The following is a 27,996-nucleotide window of genomic DNA, read 5'->3' on the forward strand; positions in this document are numbered from 1 at the left end:
TTATGGGTATTGTGACACCTTCACTGTGGGGCTCTATTTTGGAATGGCATGTTGTGTTGAACAACAAAATAGCTAATTGGCTGACACTGCCATTCCAAAATGGCTGCGGTGGCTGCTGCTAGCTAGCATGAGGACGAAAACAGCAATTTTCTGGAAAAACAAGCAGTATTTCAATCTTCTCGATGTATCAGTTTGGATAAAGGTACAATTTGGAGTACAGCAGCATCTCCCATCCTTGCGTTGAGAAATATTTTCCAACCCATATCTCGCGCCGGCTCAGCGGTCTTAATCTAACCATGATGGCGTTCTGACCCAAGTGCAGCACAGGGTAAACAAGCGTAACGGTAGGGTTGGAATGTTCTGGCTACTCTGAACACCTAATGGGTCGTCAGTGGGCGGGGATAACATTCCACCCGCTCACTTTCCCGTGCATTGCTGGATGAGGGAGGAAGTCTCTGGGCTCGAGCTGGACGTTTTGTGGAATTTTGGGTGCATCTAGCTAGCTAAAGTAAGTTATTCTTAAGATTCAAAAATTACATAATGTTTTGTTGAAACTTGATACAAACGTTCGAATTGTTAATCCATTACAGTATTAGTTTGCCTGTTTGCTTTTTTAGCTTGCAGTACGTTCGCATCTGTTAGCTATTTAGCTAGCAACCCAAGCTAGCCTGCTACGGTAATCATCCCAACTTTACCTGGGGAAATGGCTTTGGAGGGTGAATACGTGATTGGTTACGTTAAGATCATTAGAATTGCAATATATCAAAACAATTATGTCAGGAAAGGACGACTGGGAATACCATTTTGCATCCATTTTACCACCCACTCATTGCACCTGGAGGAACAATCAGTAACGTTAGCTAGCTAATTGCGTCTGCCATGAAAAGTTGGTTGTTTTTCTGCCAACATGACAAGATATTTGATCCGTATTCTTCTATCTCGCTCCTATTAAAGTGCAGATATGTTTGTACGATCTAACCTAGTAGCCTGCTGTAAAGTCAAACAGGGAGTAGACTCGTGCCACATAGTCTACTGCGCCCTCCAAAACTGACTTTTTTTTGTACGTAACCTACCCGAATAAGTACATACCAGCCAGACTCTATTGGCAATGTTTTGAATTACATTCGAAATAACTATTTTCCCCAGAAATATTACACCATGAATACGGATGACGTATACTATTTATTTTGTCGCAATATTTCAATATTATAGGGAATTTGAAAAATATAATGCCAAAGCATTTTTTGCAGAGTGATGTGTAGGAATGTAAAATTTGAGGACATCATTGTTACATGACTGACTTTAATGCAATCCGACATATCCTCTCTTCCATGTAGGCAGCATTCTCAACCATGGTGATGTCTTGCTGCGTGTTATACATAGACCAAACAACTCTGGCTGCTTCAAGAGTTCAGTCACCAGTCTGACATTCTTTCCATGCATGCAGGATACCTGTTGCCTCACACCTGTGTCACAGGTTACTTTTTTACTTTGTTGGAGGTAATGCCACACTGGTCACACAATTTTTTTCATCATGATCTCCAATGAACTTGTGTGAGTTAAAGCCACAATCTTGAAATGTAGGCTAACCACTCACATTCATAGACATAGCTAAGGATGCAAGGACTGACAGTCATTCCACAGCGCATATTTCATATCCATTTGCTAGGAACAACCTCTATAGGCAATACTTTGTGCATACACATACAAATGTGTGCATTTTGTGGTGGAGTAAACATAAGTTAGGCATGACATCATGTTTAGACCTATTTATAGTGCCGTGAAGACCGAGAGGAAGTGGCGAATTATAGTAGTATATAGATACTCTTTGGTGAAGTTCTTTTCCTGGCTAGTCTAGTTCCTTTCTCTGTGAGTGAATCCATTATAGCTGACTCATTCTTCTCTTTGTCTTAGTATGGTCTGATTTTATTTTTTGTCCTTATTCACAAAATGAGCAATCACATCACATGGCCAGTTAAAGCTGCAATAAGTAACTTTTTGGGCGACCTGACCAAATTCACATAGAAATGTTAGTTATAGATCTGTCATTCACATTGAAAACAAGTCTAAGAAGCGGTAGATCTGTTCTATGTGGGCTATGTCTATGCTTCCCATTAAGTTTTGTTTTTGCGTCTTTTACTTTCAGTTTTGTACACCAGCTGAAAATACAGTATGTTTGGTTATGAAAAATATATTAAACAGCGGTTTAGATGGTACAATGATTCTCTACACTATATACGTGCTTGTTTTGTCACATAAACTGAAATTAGGCAAACTATTTTAGAATTTTTGCAACCACAAAATGGCGGAACGATTTCTGCATAGTGCAGCTTTAAGCCCAAAGTGTGGTTTTAGCATTAGCAGATCAGCAATGTGTCAGCTGTTTTTCGCAGGCAGAAAGCTGTTCTTTCTAACCATGTTGGAATAGGTCACACACTGTGGTTTGTTGATCTTTCGGATCTGTCTGTGAGTCACCTGTCAGCAAACATAATTATGCTTATCTTGTACCCACACAAGCTGATAGGAAATTGAGCTATAATGTCATAAAGAACATGTAGTTTAGAATAGGCTCAAGATATCACATGTAAGTGGAAAGCCGCCGGTGCAGAAAATGCTCATGTTCCTGTAGGAGCTCGCTGGGTGTGTGCACATGAACTTGACCACACTTGGGAGGGGTGCCAATTCTATATATGTGCCTTACATTTCCCATGTCACGGACGGGGCGGGTGAAGCTCTGCCAAGGTGTGGTCTTATTGGCTCTACACCGTTTTCTCTGTCATCTGGGAACCCTCCCCTGATTTGACTCAACTGTCAGAAAGATCAGTTAAAATGTTTGTTTTTTAAACATTTGTTGTGGCAATTAACAGCTGTCGCTGGCAGCTGCACAGTGTCTAATTGTCATGGAGGTGGGGCTAGTATTAGTCGCAGAATAATTTTTCTATAAATCCCCTGGTCTTGTAATATTCTTTAGAGAGCCTAGCCATATGTCAAGATGTTATAATTATGTGCAAATTGTGGTGTTGACTTGCTGCAAAGCATTGTCAATTTGAATAATGCATTTGAATCATATCACATTCTGTGATCATGCTACTATGCAAATGTTCTTCTATTCTGAGAACATTGTTACCTGTATCCGTCCAATGTAACTTCAACTTTGTCACCCGTCCACAAACGGCTTGTTCTGTCAACTGCCATTGAGCCCTGACATTTTTAGGTGTTGACAGATTTGTTATTCTTAACATTTATCTCCATGTCTAGACGTGATAGTTCACATTACAATGTCCTTATTCATCTGTACCAATAATGATTATACTCAACAGTGTACACACTTTACTTCTCTACCGCCTCCATTTTTTGCTCTGTGTATGTAACCCCCACCCCCTCTCTCTCGTTGGCTTGCTTTCTCTCCCTCTCTCTTTCTGTCTGGGGTGTGACAGGGGTTGGCATATGAGGTCATGTTTGGAGTCCCTTATTATGGCTGGTCTGACTCCTGTGGCCTCATTTCACATCCAGGCGAGGCTTAAATACAGTTACACAGTAATAGTCATTCACATGGTTGGTATTTTTCCAAATGATAATACAAAGGTTTACATAGAGTTGTATGTTTTCTCTCATTGTATAGCTTTTCAATGGCTAACAATACAAAATAAGTGACAGGTGAGGATGTGTGAATTTTGATCAGGCTAAGCTACATTTTTGTCATGTTGTAGGACTTTTGTAGCAGTTTTGCACCCTCTAATTTTGATTTTCAACTTGCAGAATGATGACTTGATTATTGGGGAAATGCCCCTACATGACTCACATAGGAAATTGCTACTGTCTGGGGGGAAAGCAATTGCCTAGTATGGTTTTGACTGAATTTCATTTCCAGCTGTTTGAGTGTCATAACAAGCAGAAACCAAAGCACCTCTTTGCCCCCTTAGTTTATGTGAATGTCAAGGCAATCAATGATCTTCATTCATGGCAGTGATTACACATTCTGTCTTGTCTTTTGTCCTTTGTTCGTCCTGTTGAATATGTGCCTGTGATGCCAGATGCAGATTAGGAGAAAATGGTCCCATTGGAGGAAGTGAACTGACTGAGCTTGCCATCTTATTTATGATAATTTATGGCCATGACTCATGATTTAGGCCTCTAATCAATTGATAATCTATTATCATAGATAATTTCCTAACCAGAAAGAAAAGCTTGTTATGCACTGAATCAATGTATTGTATAGCCCATCCGACTGTGTTAGTTATTAGGATTGGGCGGTATCCAGATTTCATACCATGCCTGTGCCATCCCAGGATATACAGTATTACCGGTAGTGCACACAAGGGGCGCTATAATTTTTCAAACATAAAAAAAAAGAATGCCCAAATACCATCACTTACCAGAATGATAACAAGTACTAAGGACTTCTCATATCAGATGCTAGGTAAATGCTAACGAGCGCGCGCAAACATTTACCTCTAGGACAGACAACCCAGCTCATAAAGTTATGCAAGTATCTCAAAACATAGTTTGCAGCACAGACAAAACAAATATTAGGCAGCAGGGATCTTAATCCAGGAGGGGATTGTCTCTGCTGCTTGATCTTGATACATTTACATTTACGTCATTTAGCAGACGCTCTTATCCAGAGCGACTTACAGTTAGTGCATACATTATTTTATTTTTTCATACTGGCCCCCCGTGGGAATCGAACCCACAACCCTGGCGTTGCAAACACCATGCTCTACCAACTGAGCTACCTCCCTGCCGGCCATTCCCTCCCCTACCCTGGACGACGCTGGGCCAATTGTGCGCCGCCCCATTGGTCTCCCGGTTGCGGCCGGCTACGACAGAGCCTGGATTCGAACCAGGATCTCTAGTGGCACAGCTAGCACTGCGATGCAGTGCCTTAGACCACTGCGCCACTCGGGAAATACACCACATGACCATAAGTATGTGGACACCTGCTCGTCGAACATCTCATTCCAAAATCATGGGCAATAATATGGAGTTGGTTCCCCCTTTACTGCTATAACAGCCTCCACTCTTCTGGGAAGGCGTTCCACTAGATGTTGGAACATTGCTGCAAGGACTTGCTTCCATTCCAGCCACGAGCGTTAGTGAGGTCAGGTACTGATGTTTGGCAATTAGGCCTGGCTCGCAGTTGGTGTTCCAATTCGATGGGGTTGAGGTCAGGGCTTTGTGCAGGCCAGTCAAGTTCTCCAAAACCGATCTCGACAAACCATTTCTGTATGGACCTCGCTTTGTGCATGGGGCATTGTCATGCTGAAACAGGAAAGGGCCTTCCCCAAACTGTTGCCACAAAGGTGGAAGCACAGAATTGTCTAGAATGTTATTGTATGCTGTAGCGTTAATATTTCCTTTCACTGGAACTAAGGGGCCTGGCCCGAACCATGAAAAAGAGCCCCAGACCATTATTCCTCCTCCACCAAACTTTACAGTTGGCACTATGCATTTGGGGCAGGTAGCGTACTCCTGGCATCCGCCAAACCCAGATTCGTCCGTGGGACTGCCAGATGGTGGAGCGTGATTCATCACTCCAGAGAACGCGTTTCCACTGCTCCAGAGTACAATGGCGGTGAGCTTTACACCACTCCAGCCGATGCTTGGCATTGCACATGGTGATCTAAGGCTTGTGTATGGCTGCTCGGCCATGGAAACCCATTTCATGAAGCTCCCGGCGAACAGTTCTTGTGCTGACGGTGCTTCCAGAGGCAGTTTGGAACTCGGTAGTGAGTGTTGCAACCGAGGACAGGCGATTTGTATGCGCTTCAGCACTCTGTAGTATTGACGGTATTAAAGAACCATCCGGTGGCTTTTTCCAAATACCCCTATATACGGTATACTGCCCAAGCCTATTAATTATGTTCTGCAAGCATGATTGTGTGGAATCCAGAGTCTAGTCTACAGTGGGGAGAACAAGTATTTGATACACTGCCGATTTTGCAGGTTTTCCTACTTACAAAGCATGTAGAGGTCTGTAATTTTTATCATAGGTACACTTCAACTGTGAGAGACGGAATCTAAAACAAAAATCCAGAAAATCACATTATGATTTTTAAGAAATTAATTTGCATTTTATTGCATGACATAAGTATTTGATCACCTACCAACCAGTACGAATTCCGGCTCTCACAGACCTGTTAGTTTTTCTTTAAGAAGCCCTCCTGTTCTCCACTCATTACCTGTATTAACTGCACCTGTTTGAACTCGTTACCTGTATAAAAGACACCTGTCCACACACTCAATCAAACAGACTCCAACCTCTCCACAATGGCCAAGACCAGAGAGCTGTGTAAGGACATCAGGGATAAAATTGTAGACCTGCACAAGGCTGGGATGGGCTACAGGACAATAGGCAAGCAGCTTGGTGAGAAGGCAACAACTGTTGGCGCAATTATTAGAAAATTGAAGAAGTTCAAGATGACGGTCAATCACCCTCGGTCTGGGGCTCCATGCAAGATCTCACCTCATGGGGCATCAATGATCATGAGGAAGGTGAGGGATCAGCCCAGAACTACACGGCAGGACCTGGTCAATGACCTGAAGAGAGCTGGGACCACAGTCTCAAAGAAAACCATTAGTAACACACTACGCCGTCATGGATTAAAATCCTGCAGCGCACGCAAGGTCCCCCTGCTCAAGCCAGCGCATTTCCAGGCCCGTCTGAAGTTTGCCAATGACCATCTGGATGATCCAGAGGAGGAATGGGAGAAGGTCATGTGGTCTGAGACAAAAATAGAGCTTTTTGGTCTAAACTCCACTCGCCGTGTTTGGAGGAAGAAGAAGGATGAGTACAACCCCAAGAACACCATCCCAACCGTGAAGCATGGAGGTGGAAACATCATTCTTTGGGGATGCTTTTCTGCAAAGGGGACAGGACGACTGCACCGTATTGAGGGGAGGATGGATGGGGCCATGTATCGTGAGATCTTGGCCAACAACCTCCTTCCCTCAGTAAGAGCATTGAAGATGGGTCGTGGCTGGGTCTTCCAGCATGACAACGACCCGAAACACACAGCCAGGGCAACTAAGGAGTGGCTCTGTAAGAAGCATCTCAAGGTCCTGGAGTGGCCTAGCCAGTCTCCAGACCTGAACCCAATAAAAAATCTTTGGAGGGAGCTGAAAGTCCGTATTGCCCAGCGACAGCCCCGAAACCTGAAGGATCTGGAGAAGGTCTGTATGGAGGAGTGGGCCAAAATCCCTGCTGCAGTGTGTGCAAACCTGGTCAAGACCTGCAGGAAACGTATGATCTCTGTAATTGCAAACAAAGGTTTCTGTACCAAATATTAAGTTCTGCTTTTCTGATGTATCAAATACTTATGTCATGCAATAAAATGCAAATTAATTACTTAAAAATCATACAATGTGATTTTCTGGATTTTTGTTTTAGATTCCGTCTCTCACAGTTGAAGTGTACCTATGATAAAAATTACAGACTACATGCTTTGTAAGTAGGAAAACCTGCAATATCGGCAGTGTATCAAATACTTGTTCTCCCCACTGTAGGTCTTCGGTGAGCAATCATTTGTAAAAACTCAAGAGTCTGGATAGTTGTAACGAAGAAAACACTTTCTCTCAGGGAAAACCGTGTTGATTTTTGATTGTAATTGTATTAATACTTGTGAGTATTTTGTCAGCCCAAGCCTTCATGGGTGAACTCTTTTATGGAAGGAGAATGTGATTATTCCGGTTTAGCTTTTTGGATGGCGCAGAGTGGGAACAGTACAGGGCGGCAGGTAGCCTAGCGGTTAAGAGCGTAAGGCCAGTAACTGAAAGGTCGCTAGTTCGAATCCCCGAGCCTACTAGGTGAAAAATCTCTGTGCCCTTAAGAAAGGCACTTAACATGTAAATGTATGCAGCTGAAGTAGCCTACCTTATAGACAGACATGTTTACTGCATTCCTCTACCCCCTCAACATGGGAGGGGTGGAGGTGCCTGAGCTAAGTACTTATCCATGAGAAGGATAGAGATCACTAGGGCCTACATATCAGCAAATGTTGGTGGTGGGAACGTGAAAGTGTGTGGAATGGGTTGCTGGTATTCTGTTATCTCTGGTTGGTATTTGTTGGTGCCCTTGAATAGTGAGACAAATATTTCAATGTAAAGGGTGACTATCGCCAAAATATTTACAGCTGGCTCATTCCTGAGTTGTGACTTCTCACCACTACCCCCCCCCCCCCCCCCCCCCAGCATTTTAAAAGAACACGAGACAAGAACCAGACATCATGGGAGTAGAAATAGAATCCTACCATCTGCACTTAATCTGACTCTATTCAGGCCTGCCAATAGTGACATCCTTCAAGTGGGGTTATCAATAATTCATTTGAACATACTGTAGTAGCCTAATATCCAAGCAGACACGTGCTGATGTGGAGTGGTCAGTGAGGCAGCAGCGCTCTAGTCTCTTTCTCTCGTTCTCTCTCTCTCTCAGCTCAGTTTCCAGCCAAGTTAGTCACAGAATAAGTCATCTGTCATGCTAGAGTGACACTATCTCCTGTTCCCTCCCACTGCCACAAGGACTCAAATGCTCAGCAGTCAGGACAAGGCCTACATTGACAGGACTAATACTGGTGTCCTCTTCTCCTCCAGACCCGCTAAGAGGTCATGGAGGATCATAGTGTTACAGAGAGGGTTGCTCATAAGGGAAGTAGTGTAATGGCATCCACTTACTGTTATTTCCCCTTCTGCCTCTCATGGTCTGACCGGTTCAGGACTTCTGTTCCCTGTGTCTCTCTCTCTAATGTACCAACCTCTTTTGACATGTTTGTCTGTACAGGACCCACCTCTCTTGACTGACCACTTCGGGCCATTTCATCAACATGGCAGGAAAGATCTCCAAAGACGAGCTGGAGGAGCTGCGAGAGGCGTTTGGCAAAATTGGTGAGTAGGCAACATCTGTGATTTTACAGTTGATTGATTTGCTACATTAGTACGATCAGTATGGCTTGTTTCATAATACATGTTTGTTACATTACACATACAGTTGAAGTCAGAAGTTTACATACACTTAGGTTGGAGTAATTTAAAACTCGTTTTTCAACCACTCCACAAATTTCTTGTTAACAAACTATCGTTTTGGCAAGTCAGTTAGGACATCTACTTTGTGCATGACACAAGTAATTTTTCCAACAATTGTTTACAGACAGATTATTTCACTTATAATTCACTGTATCATAATTCCAGTGGGTCAGAAGTTTACATACACTAAGTTGACTGTGCCTTTAAACAGCTTGGAAAATTCCAGAAAATGATGTCATGGCTTTAGAAGCTTCTGATAGGCTAATTGACATAATTTGAGTCAATTGGAGGTGTACCTGTGGATGTATTTCAAGGCCTACCTTCAAACTCAGTGCCTCTTTGCTTGACATCATGGGAAAATCAAAAGAAATCAGCCAAGACTTCAGAAAAAAAAAAAAAATTGTAGACCTTCACAAGTCTGGTTCATCCTTGGGAGCAATTTCCAAATGCCTGAAGCTACCACGTTCATCTGTACAAACAATAGTGCGCAAGTATAAACACCATGGGACCACGCAGCTGTCATACCGCTCAGGAAGGAGACGCTTTGGTACTTTGGTGCGAAAAGTGCAAATCAATCCCAGAACAACAGCAAAGGACCTTGTGAGGATGCTGAAGGAAACAGGTACAAAAGTATCTATATCCACAGTAAAACAAGTCCTATATCGACATCACCTGAACGGCCGCTCAGCAAGGAAGAAGCCACTGCTCCAAAACCGCCATAAAAAAGCCAGACTACGGTTTGCAACTGCACATGGGGACAAAGATCGTACTTTTTGGAGAAATGTTCTTTGGTCTGATGAAACAAAAATAGAATTGTTTGGCCATAATGACCATCGTTATGTTTGGAGGAAAAAGGCGGTTGCTTGCAAGCCGAAGAACACCATCCCAACCGTGAAGCACGGGGGTGGCAGCATCATGCTGTGGGGTTGCTTTGCTGCAGGAGGGACTGGTGCACTTCACAATATAGATGGCATCATGAGGAAGGAAAATTAGGTGGATATATTGAAGCAACATTACATTTACATTTTAGTCATTTAGCAGACTCTCTTATCCAGAGCGACTTACAGGAGCAATTAGGGTTAAGTGCCTTGCTTAAGGGCACATCGACAGATTTTTCACCTAGTCGGCTCGGGGATTAGAACCAGCGACCTTTCGGTTACTGGCACAACGCTCTTACCCACAACGCTCTTACCCACTAAGCTACATCTCAAGACATCAGTCACTAAGTTAAAGCTTGGTTGCAAATGGGTCTTCCAAATGGACAATGACCCCAAGCATACTTCCAAAGTTGTGGCAAAATGGCTTAAGGACAACAAAGTCAAGGTATTGGAGTAGCCATCACAAAGCCCTCACCTCAATCCTATAGAAAATGTGTGGGCAGAACTGATAAAGCATGTGAGAGTAAGGAGGCCTACAAACCTGACAGTTACACCAGCTCTGTCAGGAGGAATGGGCCAAAATTCACTCAACTTATTGTAGGAAGCTTGTGGAAGGCTACCCGAAACGTTTGACCCAAGTTAAACAATTTAAAGGCAATGCTACCAAATACTAATTGAGTGTATGTAAACTTCTGACCCACTGGGAATGTGCTGAAATAAATAATTATCTCTACTATTATTCTGACATTTCACATTCTTAAAATAAAGTGGTGATCCTAACTGACCTAAAACAGGGAATTTGTACTAGGATTAAATGTCAGGAATTGTGAAAAACTGAGTTTAAATGTATTCGGCTAAGGTGTATGTAAACTTCCGACTTCAACTGTAGGCTACAAGTCTACAGCTGCTTCATTGTACTGTCCTGACTTTTTAGTTATTGATGTTCACTTCTCTTTTTTTGTATTGTTTGCGAACCAGCCCAGGGATTCTAACAACAAAGTATTGTGTGTTAGCTGAAACTTATTTAGAAAATATGCTCAAACTGCGGTCTGTCTGTGCTTTTGTAGACCTCGATGGTAATGGCTCCATCTGCGACTATGAGCTCCATGAACTGTTCAAGGAGGCCAACCTTCCCCTGCCTGGCTACAAAGTCAGGGAAATCATTCAGAAGCTGGATCGCAACAAGGACAACAAGATCAGCTTTGACGAGTTTCTGTCGGTGAGTAATGTTTGACAGTTGTGTGTTAGTCATCCTAAGGGAGTTGGGTTTCAGCAAGTCAGGTTTGGCCAGTCATCCTCAGGGAGTTGGTGTCAGCAAGTCAGGTTTGGCGAGTTTGGTCCAGTTGGTGAGGGAGTTGTTGTTGGGAGTTCTGCCTATCCCTTACTGACTAAGGGGACCATCTTTTGTCTCCTTTGTGAAATCAAGTTCCCTTTGAAATTTGTATGAACTAGCTCTTTAACATGTCAATTGGGTGTCCACTAAAGCGTGCACACACACACAGGAATGAGGAAATGAGGTCAGATGGTGGTGTGAGTTCCCGTATTTCGTTTCACCCATGATGAGAGAACAGTCATTTATTGGCCTGTGCTAGTCTCCATTTAGAGTAATGATTTGACCACTGGCATCCCAAAAGAAAAATAATAATTAGTAATCTCTATTTTAGGCAATTTCTCATAGCTCACTGATGAGAGGAACTTTTTTTTAGGGAGGGGGGGGGGTGCATTTTTACATCAGCCTTTTTTGTATGGGATAGCTGCAGTTATGTTTTTTTGTATGTGTCAGAAAGAGCGGGGGTTGTGCCATTATTTTTACAGTTGCTATAATTGATTACATAATATTTTTTTACTGGAAAAAGTCCATGTCTCTGTTTTCATTTAAAATATGGTGGGTACAGTATGTTGAGATCAAGATAATAGTAAACCATATCCATTCATCGAAGGCAAATGAAATCACAACAGACAAAGGCATTATTTATAAAGGTAAATGCATACTATTGTGTTTTCCATGGACCTCTATCTACAGTGCATGAGAAGTGTAGGCTAACACCACTTGATTCTATGTTTGTTTGTGGTGGTCAGGTCTGTGGTGTACACTTCTAACATGTCACTCAATCACAGGCTGAGATGTTGGTGATGACCACATAAACAATACTTAGGTCAGCAGGTGCAGGGCTCTATGCTGACCTTTTTTATAAGGAGCAGGTGTGCTCCTAAGTTGAAAAATGTAGGAGCACACATAGACATTTAGGAGCACAATGAAAAATATTTGCGTTAATTAAGCTAGAATCTTAAATTTTTCTAGGCGCACTGGTGCTCATAAATAAAAAATTCCAGGTCGCACAGCAAAATGCAGTGTAGAGCCCTGAGGTGTCCGGTCAGAGATAATACTGAGACAATGTTAGGGCCTGTGAATAAATACAAATACCTACTTGACTAAAGTCTTTGGCTCCTGTATTGATTTTAGGCCATTGACAAATGTCTTCCTAACCCAACCTATATCCTCTCATATCCTTATTGCACAAAACATTTCCCCTGGCCATTCAGCATACAGTATCCTGTAACATGTTGTTGAATTCGACAGGAGGATAAAAACGTTTGGTTCACAGCGAGGCGCTTGGCTTCCTGGTAAACACTGGTGTTTTTGTTGCTTTACTGCCCCTCCCCAGTAAGAACCTTAATGAATTACCATAGCAGGCTTACACTGATTTCTCTTGTAATAATGTGCTTATTATAATAACTGAGCATAATGTAAGCAGAAATGTATTAGGATCTTGAAGAGGTCTGCCGTTGGAGCTAAAATGCAGTTTGCCCTCTCTACTGCAGATCTTCCAGGAGTTGAAGAGCAGTGACATTGCCAAAAGCTTCCGGAAGGCCATTAACAGGAAGGAGGGGATCCTGGCCATTGGGGGAACATCTACGCAGTCCAGCGAGGGCACGCAACACTCCTTTTCTGGTGAGCTGCTCACATTCTCCTTCCACTTCTACTAATATTGGTGGGATTGCATTACAGTATGTTGTACTGTGTATATACACTGAGTGTACAAAACATTAAGAACATGTTTCCATGACATAGACTGACCAGGTGAAAGCTATGATCCCTTATTGATGTCACTTGCTAAATCCACTTCAATCAGTGTAGATGAAGGGGAGAAGACAGATTAAATAATGATTTTTAAGCCTTGAGACAACTGAGACATGGATTGTGTATGTGTGCCATTCAGAGGGTGAATGGCCAAGACAAAAGATTTTGAACGGGGTGTGGTAGTAGGTGCCAGGCACACCGGTTTGTGTCAAGAACTGGAACACTGCTGGGTTTTTCACGCTCAACAGTTTCCCGTGTATATAAAGAATGGTCCACCACCCAAAGGAAATCCAGCTGACTTGACACAACTGTGGGAAGTATTGGAGTCAACATGGGCCAGCATCCCTGTGGAACGCTTTCAACACCTTGTAGAGTCCATGCCCTGACGAATTGAGGCTGTTCTGAGGGCAAAAGGGGGGGGTGCAACTCAGTATTAGGAAGGTGTTCTTAATGTTTTGTACACTCAGTGTATAGCCCTTTGATTTAATCTAAGGGAACCTTTCTCATGAATTTTGGTAGATGCTCCATCTGTCTCTCCAATCTCATAGTGGATTGATTACCTAGGGGCCCTAGTCAATCGAAACCAATAACTGGGTTTCCGGATGTTATACATAACATTATTCCTGTGTAGTGAGAGAACGTGTATAAAGTTGTGTTGGCTGAGGGTTTCCTTGTGCTGCCCTTTGCAGAGGAGGAGCGGTACGCGTTTGTCAACTGGATCAACACAGCACTGGAGAATGACCCTGACTGCAAGCACGCCCTGCCAATGGACCCCAACTCAGACTCCCTCTTCAAGGCCATGGGAGATGGCATCGTTCTCTGGTGAGACATAGAGATTTATATAATTATGTTCTGTATAATTCTGCCCTTACAGACCCTAACACAGCTAATTTTCCTTACACGTGGTTGGTTGAAATGGGGCATATCTGCGTCTCCCAACATTAGGACCCCTCATAAACGAGCTGTGCTTGTTTTTATGTGCTCCTGTAGTAAAATGATCAACCTGTCGGTGCCAGACACGATTGACGAGAGGACCATAAACAAGAAGAAGCTGACACCGTTCACAATACAGGTCCGTACAAACTCAACCAAACTGGTCATACACTGTAGTTAACTGAGTGGTGATTCTTAGGCTGCGTTTAAACATACAGCCCAATTCTGATATTTCTTTCACTAATTGGACTTTTGACCAATCAGATCAGCTCTGAAAAAGATCCTATGTGATGGTCAAAATAACAATTTGTGGAAAAAATGAGAATTGGCCTGCCTGTGTAAACGCAGCCTTAGAGATGTAATGATTGTTAGCGATTTAGCCAATCCACCCCATGCTGTTCTGAGTAAGGAAAGCTATTGTATAGATATAATTTCTGTCATCTCTATTTATGTTTCATGTACATATGTGGGTGGACCTGTTTGTTTCTCTCTTTCCTGTAAGGGACTTCAAAGCTGTTTTGTTTCTGCGTCCTGCAGGAAAATCTGAACCTGGCTCTGAACTCGGCCTCTGCCATTGGCTGCCACGTGGTGAACATCGGGGCTCTGGACCTGAGGGAGGGGAAGCCCCACCTGGTGCTGGGCCTGCTGTGGCAGATCATCAAGATCGGCCTTTTTGCTGACATTGAGCTCAGCAGAAATGAAGGTGAGGGACTTTCACAGCGCAATCACAGTCTTGGTGACTCATGAACCTGTATCGAACCGTCGTGTTATTCCTCATCACAGTACATTTACTCATATATCACAACATTATGACGTCGAGCTAGTTTGTCCTCAGTGTTCGAGTGGCTTTTCCTGGTTAAAGACCTCTCTGGTCAGTGAGTGCTGAGGTGCTGTAGCTGACCGAATGTCCTGTGACCTCCTCCAGCCCTGGCTGCTCTGCTGAGAGATGGAGAGACCCTGGAGGACTTGATGAAGCTGTCTCCAGAGGAGCTGCTGTTGCGCTGGGCTAACTTTCACCTGGAGAGCGCTGGCTGGCAGAAGATCAATAACTTCAGCTCCGACATCAAGGTATGGCTGTACGGTCCATGTATGTTTGGTTCGTGTTCACTCTATCTGTATGGTTAATGAAGTTGAACAGTGTAATAGTATTCTGTTGTCCTCACAAAGAAGTGGTGGAACTATAGCTAAATAAAAGGATGATTAATAAGGCAAGGCTTCAACCAAATCTGGACTCTGGATTCTATTCTTTCAAAGCGAACAATTCTTTGCTCTGATGATATCTGGTTTTTATGCCTGTGCTTTATGATATTTCTGACTGACTGTATCTTTTCTTTAGCTGACAGACCTTTCAACCTGTAAAGGTACTTCATAGATCAACTTCCTTAGTGTATAGGAATTGACAATAGCTTCATACATGTGTCATCAAGATCATTGTACAGTATTAATATTTTCATTTTTCGTCATTGCATACCTGTCCGTTGTGTCCTGTGTCGTCTTGTGTTCCCATGTGGCCTGCACAACTTTGTATCCCAGTGTTGTTGTGTATCTTTCCAATGCTGAGGTTCAAACGAGATGTCTGTCTCTATGTTTCAGGACTCCAGAGCCTATTTCCACCTCCTCAACCAAATCTCACCCAAAGGCACCGAGGAAGACCAGCCACACATAGACATCAGCATGGCAGGCTTCGGTGTAAGCACCTTCACAGAGAATATACAAATGCCATATACAGAGAATCAATTGTGTTCGGTTAATATACGTACATTCAGAAGGGATAAATAAAATATGTCCCTGGCATGAAACTGTGGCGTGTCTATGACCTGTAGGAGAAGGATGACCTGAAAAGGGCAGAGAACATGCTTCAGCAGGCTGACAGGCTGGGCTGTCGACAGTTTGTCACCCCAGCCGACGTCGTCTCCGGCAACCCCAAACTCAACCTGGCCTTTGTGGCCAATCTCTTCAACAAGTACCCGTCTCTCACCAAGCCTGAGGGAGAGGACATCGACTGGGGGCTGCTAGAAGGTGAGTGCTGAGCTAGAAGTCTGTTGGTTATGATTGCTGGGTGGATTCTGGCCAGTGTACATTGTATTTCCTGAGACCATAAAATCACCCAACATCTTTTCTGTTTAGGTGAGACACGAGAAGAAAGAACATTCCGGAACTGGATGAATTCCCTGGGTGTGAACCCACATGTCAATCATCTGTATGGGTATGTACCAAATGCAGCTAATTATTTACATTGAAAATTAACATGCCAATACCTTACTGCTCCCTACCAGTGGTATTCATACACAGGGTCAGGTTTGTTTAGATTTGTTATCAATGAGTAACCTATATAACCATTATCTTTCCTCTATAGAGACCTAGCGGACGCCTTGGTCATCCTCCAACTTTATGAAAAGATAAAAGTGCCCGTCGACTGGACCAACAAAGTCAACAAACCACCATATCCCAAGATTGGGACAAACATGAAAAAGGTTAACTATATTCTCAAATAAAATATATGTTCCTCCTATAATTTTTACTTTGAAAAAAGGCAGAATTGACTGTTTCTGTCTTTAACTATTCAGAAGCACATAGATCAAAATAATACAGTTCCTGTTCTGGAGAGAGACTAAAGACATGTTTCTCTTGACTCCTACTGTGTTTTGTCTGCTCAGTTGGAGAACTGCAACTATGCGGTGGAGCTGGGGAAGACGACGGCAAAGTTCTCTCTGGTTGGCATCGGTGGGCAGGACCTGAACGATGGCAACGCCACCCTGACGCTGGCCCTGGTGTGGCAGCTGATGAGGAGGTGAGTCCTGGCACATGCTTAGATCAATATGTAACATACATACAGTGGGGATGTTGGGGGGGAGGGGGGGGTATGGGATGGACCACGGGAATTATTTGCTAGGATAATAATTGCTTGTCAATGAATTTTAATGTAATACAATGGCAATCCGGTTATATGTTAAAATCCTACGTGTGAACTGCCGACATTATTACGCATATTAATTGATATTGATGGAAAATAGGATATGCATAATTTAAAAAAAATTGTGATATATATATATATATATATATAAGGTGAAAGCATTGGAAATGCTTTTGGCGGTTAATCTGCTTCTGTTTTGTGGGTGGCACTGTGTGCTGTTTTCGATGGATGGGTCCTGGCCTCTCGGGGCCTTAGGGATCCGGAGGGACGTGGGTGGGATGCTGATCACTGGGATGACGGCTCAACTTGGGATGGGGAGGGGCTTTAGCGGGGGAATTAGTGGAGAACAATTGAAGGGTTACTCCGTAGCATACCAGTCGAGGTATACCAAACCTTTTTTGGTATACTAAGAGGACCGTTATTAGCATGTTTTAACCACTCCTATGTAAATGGTAGATTATCTGACACTCAAGAAGAAGATCTCATTATTACTGAAACAGGATACAAGTGGAAAATCTAAAGATCCAGTCCATTTACAAAATTGGAGGCCCCTTACGCAAAAATTCTAGCAAAATGTATAGCGCATAGAATTAAAAAGGTATTGTCGGATATTATTCATTCTAATCAGACAGGTTTTTGCTTATGGTCTTGCCTACGCCTAGCGAACAGTTTTTTAAAATTATATGAGAAAAATATTCAATTTTATTTGGAACGGCAAGCCAGACAAAATTAAAAGGGCATATTTATATAATGAATATGAATTCGGAGTACAGAAATTATTAAATATTAAAGCATTAGACCTATAACTAAAAGCTTCAGTCATACAAAAGTTATACTTAAATCCGAACTGGTTCTCAAGCAAATTAGTAAGATTGTCTCACCCAATGTTCAAGAAAGGCCTTTTTCCCTTTATTCAGATTACAACAACTCATTTGCAGTTATTTGAAAAGGAAATCATCTCCCAAATATCACTATTTCTAAAACAAGCCATAGAAAGTTGGTTGCAATTTCAATTTAATCCTCCAGAAACGACAGAACAAATAATGCAACAAATATTGTGGTTAAATTCAAATATACTAATTGACCAAAAAACTGTATTTTTTGACAGAATGTTTAAAAAAGGTATAATCTTCGTAAATAATATCATCGGTAGGACTGGTGGAGTTATGTCGCACATGCAGCTAACAAAAACATGGAAATGTCTGCTCTACCCAAAATTACAACCAAATAATTGCAGCCTTACCGCAAAAGTGGAAGAGGAAAGTGGAAGGGGGAGAAAGTAAGGAACTTGTCTGTCGGCCTTGCATTAAAGAACATAATTGGTTAAGGAAAACGGTGATAAATAAAGTATATCAGTTTCACTTAAGGACCAAAGGATTGACAGCCGTCCCATATAGATTGCAAAATAGTTAGGAAGAGATTTTTGACGTACCGATCCCATGGCATAGTGTTTATGAACTGACACGCAAAACGACACCGGATTCAAAAATTTGAATCTTTCAATTTAAATTATTATATAAAATTCTTGCTACCAATATAATATTATTTATATGGGGGATACACTCTTCCCAGCTCTGCATATTTTGCTGTGAAGAGACAGAATCATTAGATCATTTGTTTTGGTTCATTTGTAGCTTGTTTTTAGACACAGGTCCAGGAATGGCTAAAGGATTGCAATATTTACCTGGAGCTAACCTTGCAGATAGCATTACTGGGTGATCTGAAAAGTCATAGTCAATCGATCAATAATATGATAATACTTTTAGCAAAAATGTTTATTTTTAATTCACAATCTGTAGAAGCAATGAGAATAGAAAGGTTCAGAACTTTTGTAAAACATCACAGTACGGTTGAAATATATATGGCAAATAGAAATCCTATATGGATGGTGTTAAGAGATACAGTGAGGGAAAAAAGTATTTGATCCCCTGCTGATTTTGTACGTTTGCCCACTGACAAAGACATGATCAGTCTATAATTTTAATGGTAGGTTTATTTGAACAGTGAGCGACAGAATAACAACAAAAAAATCCAGAAAAACGCATGTCAAAAATGTTATAAATTGATTTGCATTTTAATGAGGGAAATAAGTATTTGACCTCTCTGCAAAACATGACTTAGTACTTGGTGGCAAAACCCTTGTTGGCAATCACAGAGGTCAGACGTTTCTTGTAGTTGGCCACCAGGTTTGCACACATCTCAGGAGGGATTTTGTCCCACTCCTCTTTGCAGATCTTCTCCAAGTCATTAAGGTTTCGAGCCTAACGTTTGGCAACTCGAACATTCAGCTCCCTCCACAGATTTTCTATGGGATTAAGGTCTGGAGACTGGCTAGGCCACTCCAGGACCTTAATGTGCTTCTTCTTGAGCCACTCCTTTGTTGCCTTGGCCGTGTGTTTTGGGTCATTGTCATGCTGGAATACCCATCCACGACCCATTTTCAATGCCCTGGCTGAGGGAAGGAGGTTCTCACCCAAGATTTGACAGTACATGGCCCCGTCCATCGTCCCTTTGATGCGGTGAAGTTGTCCTGTCCCCTTAGCAGAAAAACATCCGCAAAGCATAATGTTTCCACCTCCATGTTTGACGGTGGGGATGGTGTTCTTGGGGTCATAGGCAGCATTCCTCCTCCTCCAAACACGGCGAGTTGAGTTGATGCCAAAGAGCTCGATTTTGGTCTCATCTGACCACAACACTTTCACCCAGTTCTCCTCTGAATCATTCAGATGTTCATTGGCAAACTTCAGACGGGCCTGTATATGTGCTTTCTTGAGCAGGGGGACCTTGCGGGCGCTGCAGGATTTCAGTCCTTCACAGCGTAGTGTGTTACCAATTGTTTTCTTGGTGACTATGGTCCCAGCTGCCTTGAGATCATTGACAAGATCCTCCCATGTAGTTCTGGGCTGATTCCTCACCGTTCTCATGATCATTGCAACTCCACGAGGTGAGATCTTGCATGGAGCCCCAGGCCGAGGGAGATTGAAAGTTATTTTGTGTTTCTTCCATTTGCGAATAATCGCACCAACTGTTGTCACCTTCTCACCAAGCTGCTTGGCGATGGTCTTGTAGCCATTCCAGCCTTGTGTAGGTCTACAATCTTGTCCCTGACATCCTTGGAGAGCTCTTTGGTCTTGGCCATGGTGGAGAGTTTGGAATCTGATTGATTGATTGCTTCTGTGGACAGGTGTCTTTTATACAGGTAACAAGCTGAGATTAGGAGCACTCCCTTTAAGAGTGTGCTTCTAATCTCAGCTCGTTACCTGTATAAAAGACACCTGGGAGCCAGAAATCTTTCTGATTGAGAGGGGGTCAAATACTTATTTCCCTCATTAAAATGCAAATCAATTTATAACATTTTTGACATGCATTTTTTTGGATTTTTTTGTTGTTATTCTGTCTCTCACTGTTCAGATAAACCTACCATTAAAATTATAGACTGATCATTTCTTTGTCAGTGGGCAAACGTACAAAATCAGCAGGGGATCAAATACTTTTTTCCCTCACTGTAGATGGGAGGTATTGAATATAGTTGAAGGATGGGACTAATAACAAATAACAACAAATAATAACAAAGATAGCTAATAATGTAAGCATACTGTGTCCATAGTTAGTATATAGGTTGAATGTTGGGAGCTTTTGGGAAAGAGCACAGTTAGAAAGATATGGCATATAGAAGCAAACCGGATGGACATCATGAAAATGATCGGAGAGGTTGAGAGTAGAAGTAGTTCAGGAGCAAAAATAAATAAATATATATATAATAGAATTATTGTAAAATTAACTGTGTCCATAAGGTGTAGTTAGTAAGTATAGACCGGAAGTAGAGGCCTGGGCATTGTTGTTCACTAATTTCCTCCAAGTAGGGAAAGGATGGCGGGGTTGAAAAGTAATAAAGGGGAGTATATATATATAAAAAACATGGGGGATTGGAAGTGATGCAGACAATTACATTGATAGAAGATACAATCTATCTGCAATATTAAGCTGATCCATCCATCCCCCCCCCCAAAAAAAATAAAAATAAAAAAATAATAATAATAATATGTAACATACCTTTTAGAACCAGGGAAAACATTTCTGTTTTCACATTGTGTTTTCACAACTGCAAAATATGTAGCTGTTACTTTCAAGATGTTTATGGAAAAACATAAGAGCGCACAGGTAAATAAAGAGTAAGGGTAAGCGCTGAAAGGAAATGTTACTCTAATTTACCCTTCGCTAACCCCCACCCCCCTTGGTTACTGTTGCAACCTCGGACAACTTTTTCCCAGGAAGCTCCATTTCCCATTCAAACTACTGGAGAAAACCCCTCACAACAATTTCAAACTGTTTTTAATACACAATAAAATTAAACCCAGACTATCCCTTGCTAATTAGGAGACTATTGAGTATGTTGTGGTGGACTGTCATTACAATTGCTTCACGGTAACCTGTTACAATGAAGTTTGTAGTGTGGCTAGCCACTGGATGGCTCTGAATGCACTGTCACGCAGTCAAAGTTACTAATAATCACTTAGAGCTAATTAATACACTCAAGTTGTATCCTGATGTCGACAGCAGATGATAGTTGTGTTCATAATATAGCTAACTTAGCTAACATGCATTTTGAGAAGTTGAATTAACTGGTTAGCTAGCTTTAGCAAGGTTTGGTGGTCAATGAGACTGAGAGCTAGCTAACCAGCTGAGCTAGAAAACAATGTAACAAAAGTGTAATTTCGGATTCGTAAAATACTTCAACAGGCTCTTCATTTCAGAAATCACAGTAGCAAGTTTATTTATTTTTATTTATTTAACCTTTATTTAACCAGGTAAGCCAGTTGAGAACAAGTTCTAATTTACAACTGCGACCTGGCCAAGATAAAGCAAAGCAGTGCGATAAAAAACAACAACACAGTTACATATGGGGTAAACAAAACATAAAGTACCCCTCGTGCACTGTTATTTAGCCATTTTAAACAATTCAGCTACTTTTTGGAAAGCTCTCATTGGCTTTCGTTTGAAACGTGAGCTTAACCGAGGTGTCGGTCTCAACAACAGTTGCTATCCATTGGTGCGATTGGTTGACCAAAATTCTGGGGCAGGGCTTAGCGAAGGGTCAATTGTCTTGTATTCATCAGTCATATTCGGACAAAATATTTGGACAATCTTTGTTTCCTGAAACCCAAAATATGCAGCTCCAATGTAGCTTTGCATTGTTACTTCAATACCCACAAGTCGTTGTTTTCTCAATTGTTCTGCTAGGCGTGGTCATAGGTTGAAGTGGGTGGCGCATGTGGACCAACTAGAATTCCCAGTTTGTCCTGGTACAGTGCTAGTATCTGTGGCGTCACTGTTGTCAACAATATTTATGACATGCTCTCACTCGATTGCTTCTCAGTAAATCAGGGTCGTAAAAGAAGAGGTGAGGCAGCATAGGAGCAAATGTTTTGTAAACCTGGCCCTCAGGCAACTGCACTGGAATATTAAATTGTTGATGTTAATTCTTAAGCAGATCTTGATGAATAAGTGGATTGTTTTTGGTTTACTCTTGACTGGCCATCAGTGATTCCATGCTGACCATTGCAGACTGCCGAGTGCCCCAGAAACTGATCAATATGCGAGCTAACTCTTGACATCTCTCCTAGATATACGCTGAATGTACTGGAGGACTTGGGAGATGGACAAAAAGCAAATGATGACATCATTGTTAAATGGGTCAATACAACCTTGTCAGAGGCAGGGAAAACAACCAAGATCTCAAGCTTCAAGGTTCGTCAAGCTTTGACATATTTAGGTTGTTTTGTATTTTTGTTAGTTATATGACATAGAAAATGTTGTTTCCATCTATGTTCTGTAGTGATAATGCAGTCACTACATCGAATCCTCCAATCAGCAGACCTAATCTGTGGCATGCCACAAATTCTGACACTGTACTTGAGCTGATTTGTGAAGCAGGTATTTGACACTGTCCTCTGACCTTGATTGTCAGGACAAGGAGATCAGCACCAGTTTACCAGTGGTGGACCTGATTGATGCCATCCAACCTGGCAGCATCAGCTACGACCTGGTCAAGACTGGCAGCCTCTCAGCCGAGGACAAGCTGGAGAACGCCAAGTAAGACTTCCACTGATATACCTGTCCTGACGATCATTGATATGGGATAGTGACCTGTAAAAAGAACTCAAGCTTCAATTACTTCCAGTTTTTTTGCTATACTTCCTGTTAAAAACATAAAATATGGAGGGGTTGTGAAGTATATATTCAGAAGTCATACGTACAAATATTTAAAAAAAATAGGAATGTGTCCGAGATGTCTTGTTATAGAAGAAAGTGCTGATCAATATTAAATGAAACAACCTATTTCCCCTATTAGATATGCCGTGTCCATGGCGAGGAAGATCGGCGCACGTGTCTACGCTCTCCCAGATGACCTGGTGGAGGTCAAGCCCAAGATGGTGATGACCGTGTTCGCCTGCTTGATGGGCCGGGGGATGAAGAGGGCTTAACGGGCTGTGCCACTTTGGCATTGCCACACAACTACCCACAAGCCTTTTGCTTGATGAAGGGCCACCCGAGAATGAAGAAAGACCTGTGGAAGAAAATTGTTACAGACGTTTACAGTTTTGTTTTTTTCCCAAACGATTTGGTACTATTTTCACAAGTATGTGGTAAACTTTCAAAACTCTTTGTACAAAACTCCAAAACACAGCGTAATAATATCTTCTGAATTTAGTTATTTTAACAACCAGTTAATCCAATAGCAAAACATGCATGATACATGTTTCAAAATTGCCATTTGAATGTAATATGCTACAGTACATTACAATGTTTTCACATTAGGGAATACACTTCTACTACCCATCAAAATTTACTGAAAATCTAATTTCCATCATTTCTATCCCATGTGTGATCAAAGGTGTATTCATTCTTTCACAATCATTGATGCAAAATATAAATGTATTGTTCAAATATAATTACGCTATTGGTGTACTGCAATCAAATGAAACAAATTAAATGAATGAAACATAACGTTTAGCAGTCACTAGTTTGCATCAAGCCTGTCTTGGGCATTTGACCATAGGTTCTCATCAATATAGTAAATGTCCTCATTGTTGATGCACCTGGGGAAAAACCTTTTGACATGGCGAATCCAAGCCTGACATACATTACCAGTCAAAAGTTTGGACACCTACTCATTCCAGGGTTTTTCTTTATTTTTACTATTTTCTACATTGTAGAATAATAGTGAAGACATCAAAACTATGAAATAACACATATGGGGTCATGTAGTAACCAAAAAAGTGTTTAACAAATCAACATATATTTTATATTTGAGATTCTTCAAAGTATCCACCCTTTGCCTTGATGGCGGCTTTGCACACTCTTGGCATTCTCTCAACCAACTTCATGAGGTAGTCACCTGGAATGCATTTCAATTAACAGGTGTGCCTTGTTAAGTTCATTTGAAATTTTTACTGGTACAGTAGGTCTGAATTGATGTCATTTCATGCCTCATCCGTAGCCTGAAGGAGGGTGGCACAATCATGGGGATGGCAACCAAACCGTTGGATTGGCCCTGTGTTGCTCAGTTAGTAAGAGCATGGCTCTAACAACACCAGAGTTTTGGGTTCAATTCCTACTGGGGTCACATATGAAAATCTGACTCACTGTTGCCACTTTGGATAAAAGCGTCTGCTACTTAAATGGCATATATTAAAGTACTATATTGACCAATGCAATTATAGTAAAGCGGTGTGACCCCCCCCCCCCCCCCCCATCAAAAAGAGCCCTGCAATTTTGGATACATGTGGGAAATTATATGGACCTTTTTAAGTTTTCAAATAACTGCCCTTTTTTCTGGCCGGCAAATAGCTTTCGACAAACATCTGTCCGAAAAAATCTGTGCGGCCCTCTGCTGAATTTAAATCCCAATGTGTCTCTCAAGCCAAAATTATTTAGGGGATTCAATTGTTACAAACAGTACATCTCTGTTCTTGTCATTATCAGAATTTTTTCTAAACTTTATGTTAAGTAAAATCATAATAGTCACAATCATAGTACATTACACTATATATCACACTTTATATGTTTATACTTTACAAACATACATTGTCGTTATGTAGTTCTCAATCTGTAGTAGACAAACCAGTTTAAAAATTATAGGTTTACCAAATGGTTAAGTGGTTATCAATTTAGAGCAATCGGATTAAGTAATAGTAAAATGTATTTTAACAAATGAGAAGACAATCATATCAAAAGTAATGTGAGCATTGCATTGTGAAAACCAATTACTTTATTTGAACGTATTACAATGTGAAACATATTTATTTCTAGATGCAACACTGATTTAAGTTTAATGAAAAGGTGACTGATTTTGTGTGTTGTACTTAGTCAATTAAATATGTGCGTAGTTTTTGAAACAACTGCCTTTTTGATAATCTGAGTTTTGTATTAAGCGTGAAAATGTATCACATACTTGTGAAAATTGCACCAAAGCGATAGAAAAAAAACTAAGACTCTTTGCTATCAGAACCTAAAATGTCAACCTCGTTTTGACAACGGAGGTATGTATACTACAAAATATTGTGCAGTCTTATGAGGTAAGCCCATAATTTAAAGTTACTGAAGAACACTATGCCTCATGTTACAGAGGACAACTTGCTATGTTACTTTTCAATATGCAACACTATCTCAATTCATGTTTCAGAATGCTGTATGGTATAAGTATGTATTTTTCCAGTTAACAGGTTGTGTTTCTGAGTATTTCTACTCTGGTTGATTGATGTTACACCTATATCCTTGATCTGTACACTATAATACATATTCATATCATCCCTTACAAAGTGGATAACAATATTTAACTTGGACAAACTGAAATGGTGGCGGTTTAGGTGTTGCACCTGAACTTTCCCCTCACCCTTACTGAAATGCATGCATATCTTAATAGCTAGTCTTGTCAACAGCTGCATATCTCTACAGAAGCCATAAGGTCAAACCTTAGTAATGACCAAGCCTGAAGGGTATTCTCTATTCCTGTATTTGCATTATTTGTTTATTTCTTGGGATTATGGTAGCTAGCTAGTAAACTGAGAGCAGCTGGGTGTCTGTCTGGCTTTTTTGTATTGGACTATAGGTATGCTTTAAAGGTATCTGTCTTATTACTCTGGAAGAAACCAAAGGAGCTCACTTGACAGTGCGGTTTCCCTGGTTGTGCAGTGTCTTTTAATGCCAACTTCGGTTGCACATTAAGGTTTCCTCTTATTGTTTTCTTTTGTATTCAACATTACCAAAAAATATAGCCTAAACTATTTCTGCGTTCCAGATAGCTTCATTATATTCCATAGTTACCATACCATTGCATTTTGGTCTCATGTGTACATGTTTACTCTGAAGTGCTTTATACAAATAATAAATAAGAAAATGAACAATGCGTAAATCTGCTTGTTATTTATACCTAGGCCTACATAGAAAATACATTGTGGAACCTTATCTCAGCCGTGGTCATATAGTATTTTCTGTCCTTTGGCAAGCAGACAACAAAACGTTTGCATAGTGATTGTTGGTTGTGTTTCCCTGTCTTCATTGTGTGCTGTGGGAGGTCTGATGGGACGTATGCTCTGTGGACTGTTTCTGCCTGCAGGTTAATCTCTACAGTCTGTGGAGGGAACAGGTAATGCGGTCGCACTGCCCTAGGCTTTACACTACAGTGCAGTTCACCTATTTACCCAAATGCATTGTTTATTTTCTCCAGAAACCTGCATGCTCTACTTGATTGCATTCACAACCGTTTCAATCCATAAAGTAACAGTAGGCTGCTGTACTTAAGTGCAACTCTGTCAACTGTGGTACCTAATGCCACTAACTCCTGTGTTAGTTGGGTGGATGTATTCTCTGTCCATATAGAGGTGCTTTCGTTTTGGTGGATTAGTGATTAAACCGTGGGGAACCCAGATAGCTGATCGTTGGATGTTGTTCACTGGTCTGAATCCTGAACAGATGCTGAGACTGCTCTAAACCACAAGCCCCCTCAGGCTTTCTAAGCACTCTGTCTCATACTGTTTACTAAGTGGAGACTGTCTGCCACAGTCTGTCAAATAGCTCTGTGAGGGAGAAAGACAAGATGAGGGGATGGCAGACCGCTTTGGCTCTCATGGGCTTCATTATCTGGATTTACAGGCACTGAATGCTGCATTGGGGAGTGTCTCTACTTTGTCTCTATGTTTGTGTTCATTAGTGACTGAATTAACGGGACAGAAGCGAACCAGAATCAATTCTCTACACTGGGGATGGAGTGTCTGTCACCCGCTTGAGGTGACTTGCTGATCGGACTTTACTCTCTTGGTGCTTGTTCTTCTCATGATGACAGAGAGGCTAACCACTCCTTTTTACCCCTGAAAGCTCTCCAAGTCCCCGCCCTCTTTCTCTTTTTCTCTCCTCCCCTCCTCTTTCCCTCTACCCATCCTGCTCTGCCTACAGTCAGTCTATTGGAAGTCCTGTTGACTTCGACATGTTGACAAGCAGTGCCTATGCTTTCCACAAGTGAAGAAAGGAGGAGACCCCAGAGGAAGAAAGAGGAACCCCTCCAGAAACCTGACAATTAGAGGACGTGACATGTTGACGAAGCAAGGAAGAGGTATGAAAGGTATTGGCTTGGCGCTCCAGCAGTAATGCATGCTCCTGCAGTTCCATCTTCTCCACAATGGGTACAATAGCTGTAAAGGAGCTCTGGCTGTCTTTGAAATGGCCATAAGGATTTTACTGGAGTAACTGGAGGCAAGCAGGATATAGAAACAAGCTGGTGAGTGACCACCTACCTGAAAACCTTTATCTTTTAGCGAAACAGCATTGTACTATGTGTTTCTACTATGTGTTTATCGCATTCATTGTCATTTTGTTCTTATGTGGCACTTTCCCATTGCCATTGGAAATGACATATAGCCAACAGACACTTGTTGCCTGCATTTATCACTATGTTACTGTAGCAACTTAGTCATGAGACACATGATACACTGGGCATATAGACAGTCACTACCTTCGCTGCCTCAAGTGATGAAACGCACCTGTTGTCAGCTATGATGTGGAGAGCTTGGTCCTGTGGGAGCAGTTAGATTGGCTCACTGAGCAGAACACTGTGCCTCAGGCTGACTGTTTACCCATCAATTAGTAAAACATTGGTAACAGTCGTCTAAACA

General features: G+C 41.6%; 1 protein-coding gene across 1 annotated transcript; it reads left to right on the top strand.

The window, feature by feature from the left end:
- Nucleotides 1-411: 411 nt before the first annotated feature.
- On the top strand, nt 412-26,234 carry LOC311142086 (plastin-3). Its single transcript, XM_084177667.1, has 16 exons — nt 412-508; nt 8,777-8,880; nt 10,964-11,115; nt 12,720-12,849; nt 13,668-13,800; nt 13,969-14,050; nt 14,449-14,614; nt 14,837-14,979; nt 15,505-15,600; nt 15,735-15,930; nt 16,039-16,117; nt 16,268-16,385; nt 16,569-16,702; nt 22,450-22,573; nt 22,794-22,918; nt 23,178-26,234. The coding sequence occupies exons 2-16, from the start codon at nt 8,820-8,822 to the stop codon at nt 23,308-23,310; spliced, it is 1,872 nt and encodes a 623-aa protein (XP_084033793.1). The 5' UTR covers nt 412-508; nt 8,777-8,819; the 3' UTR covers nt 23,311-26,234.
- Nucleotides 26,235-27,996: the final 1,762 nt, after the last annotated feature.

This window comes from Coregonus lavaretus (assembly GCF_964263955.1).
Source record: "Coregonus lavaretus genome assembly, chromosome: 15".
Taxonomy (NCBI): Eukaryota; Metazoa; Chordata; class Actinopteri; order Salmoniformes; family Salmonidae; genus Coregonus; species Coregonus lavaretus.

Coding starts and splice junctions, on each gene's coding strand:
- LOC311142086 (XM_084177667.1), top strand. CDS start 8,820: ATGGCAGGAAAGATCTCCAAAGACGAGCTGGAGGAGCTGCGAGAGGCG. Junction 14,980..15,504: donor ACTTCAGCTCCGACATCAAG/GTATGGCTGTAC, acceptor TCTATGTTTCAG/GACTCCAGAGCCTATTTCCA. Junction 16,118..16,267: donor CATGTCAATCATCTGTATGG/GTATGTACCAAA, acceptor TTTCCTCTATAG/AGACCTAGCGGACGCCTTGG.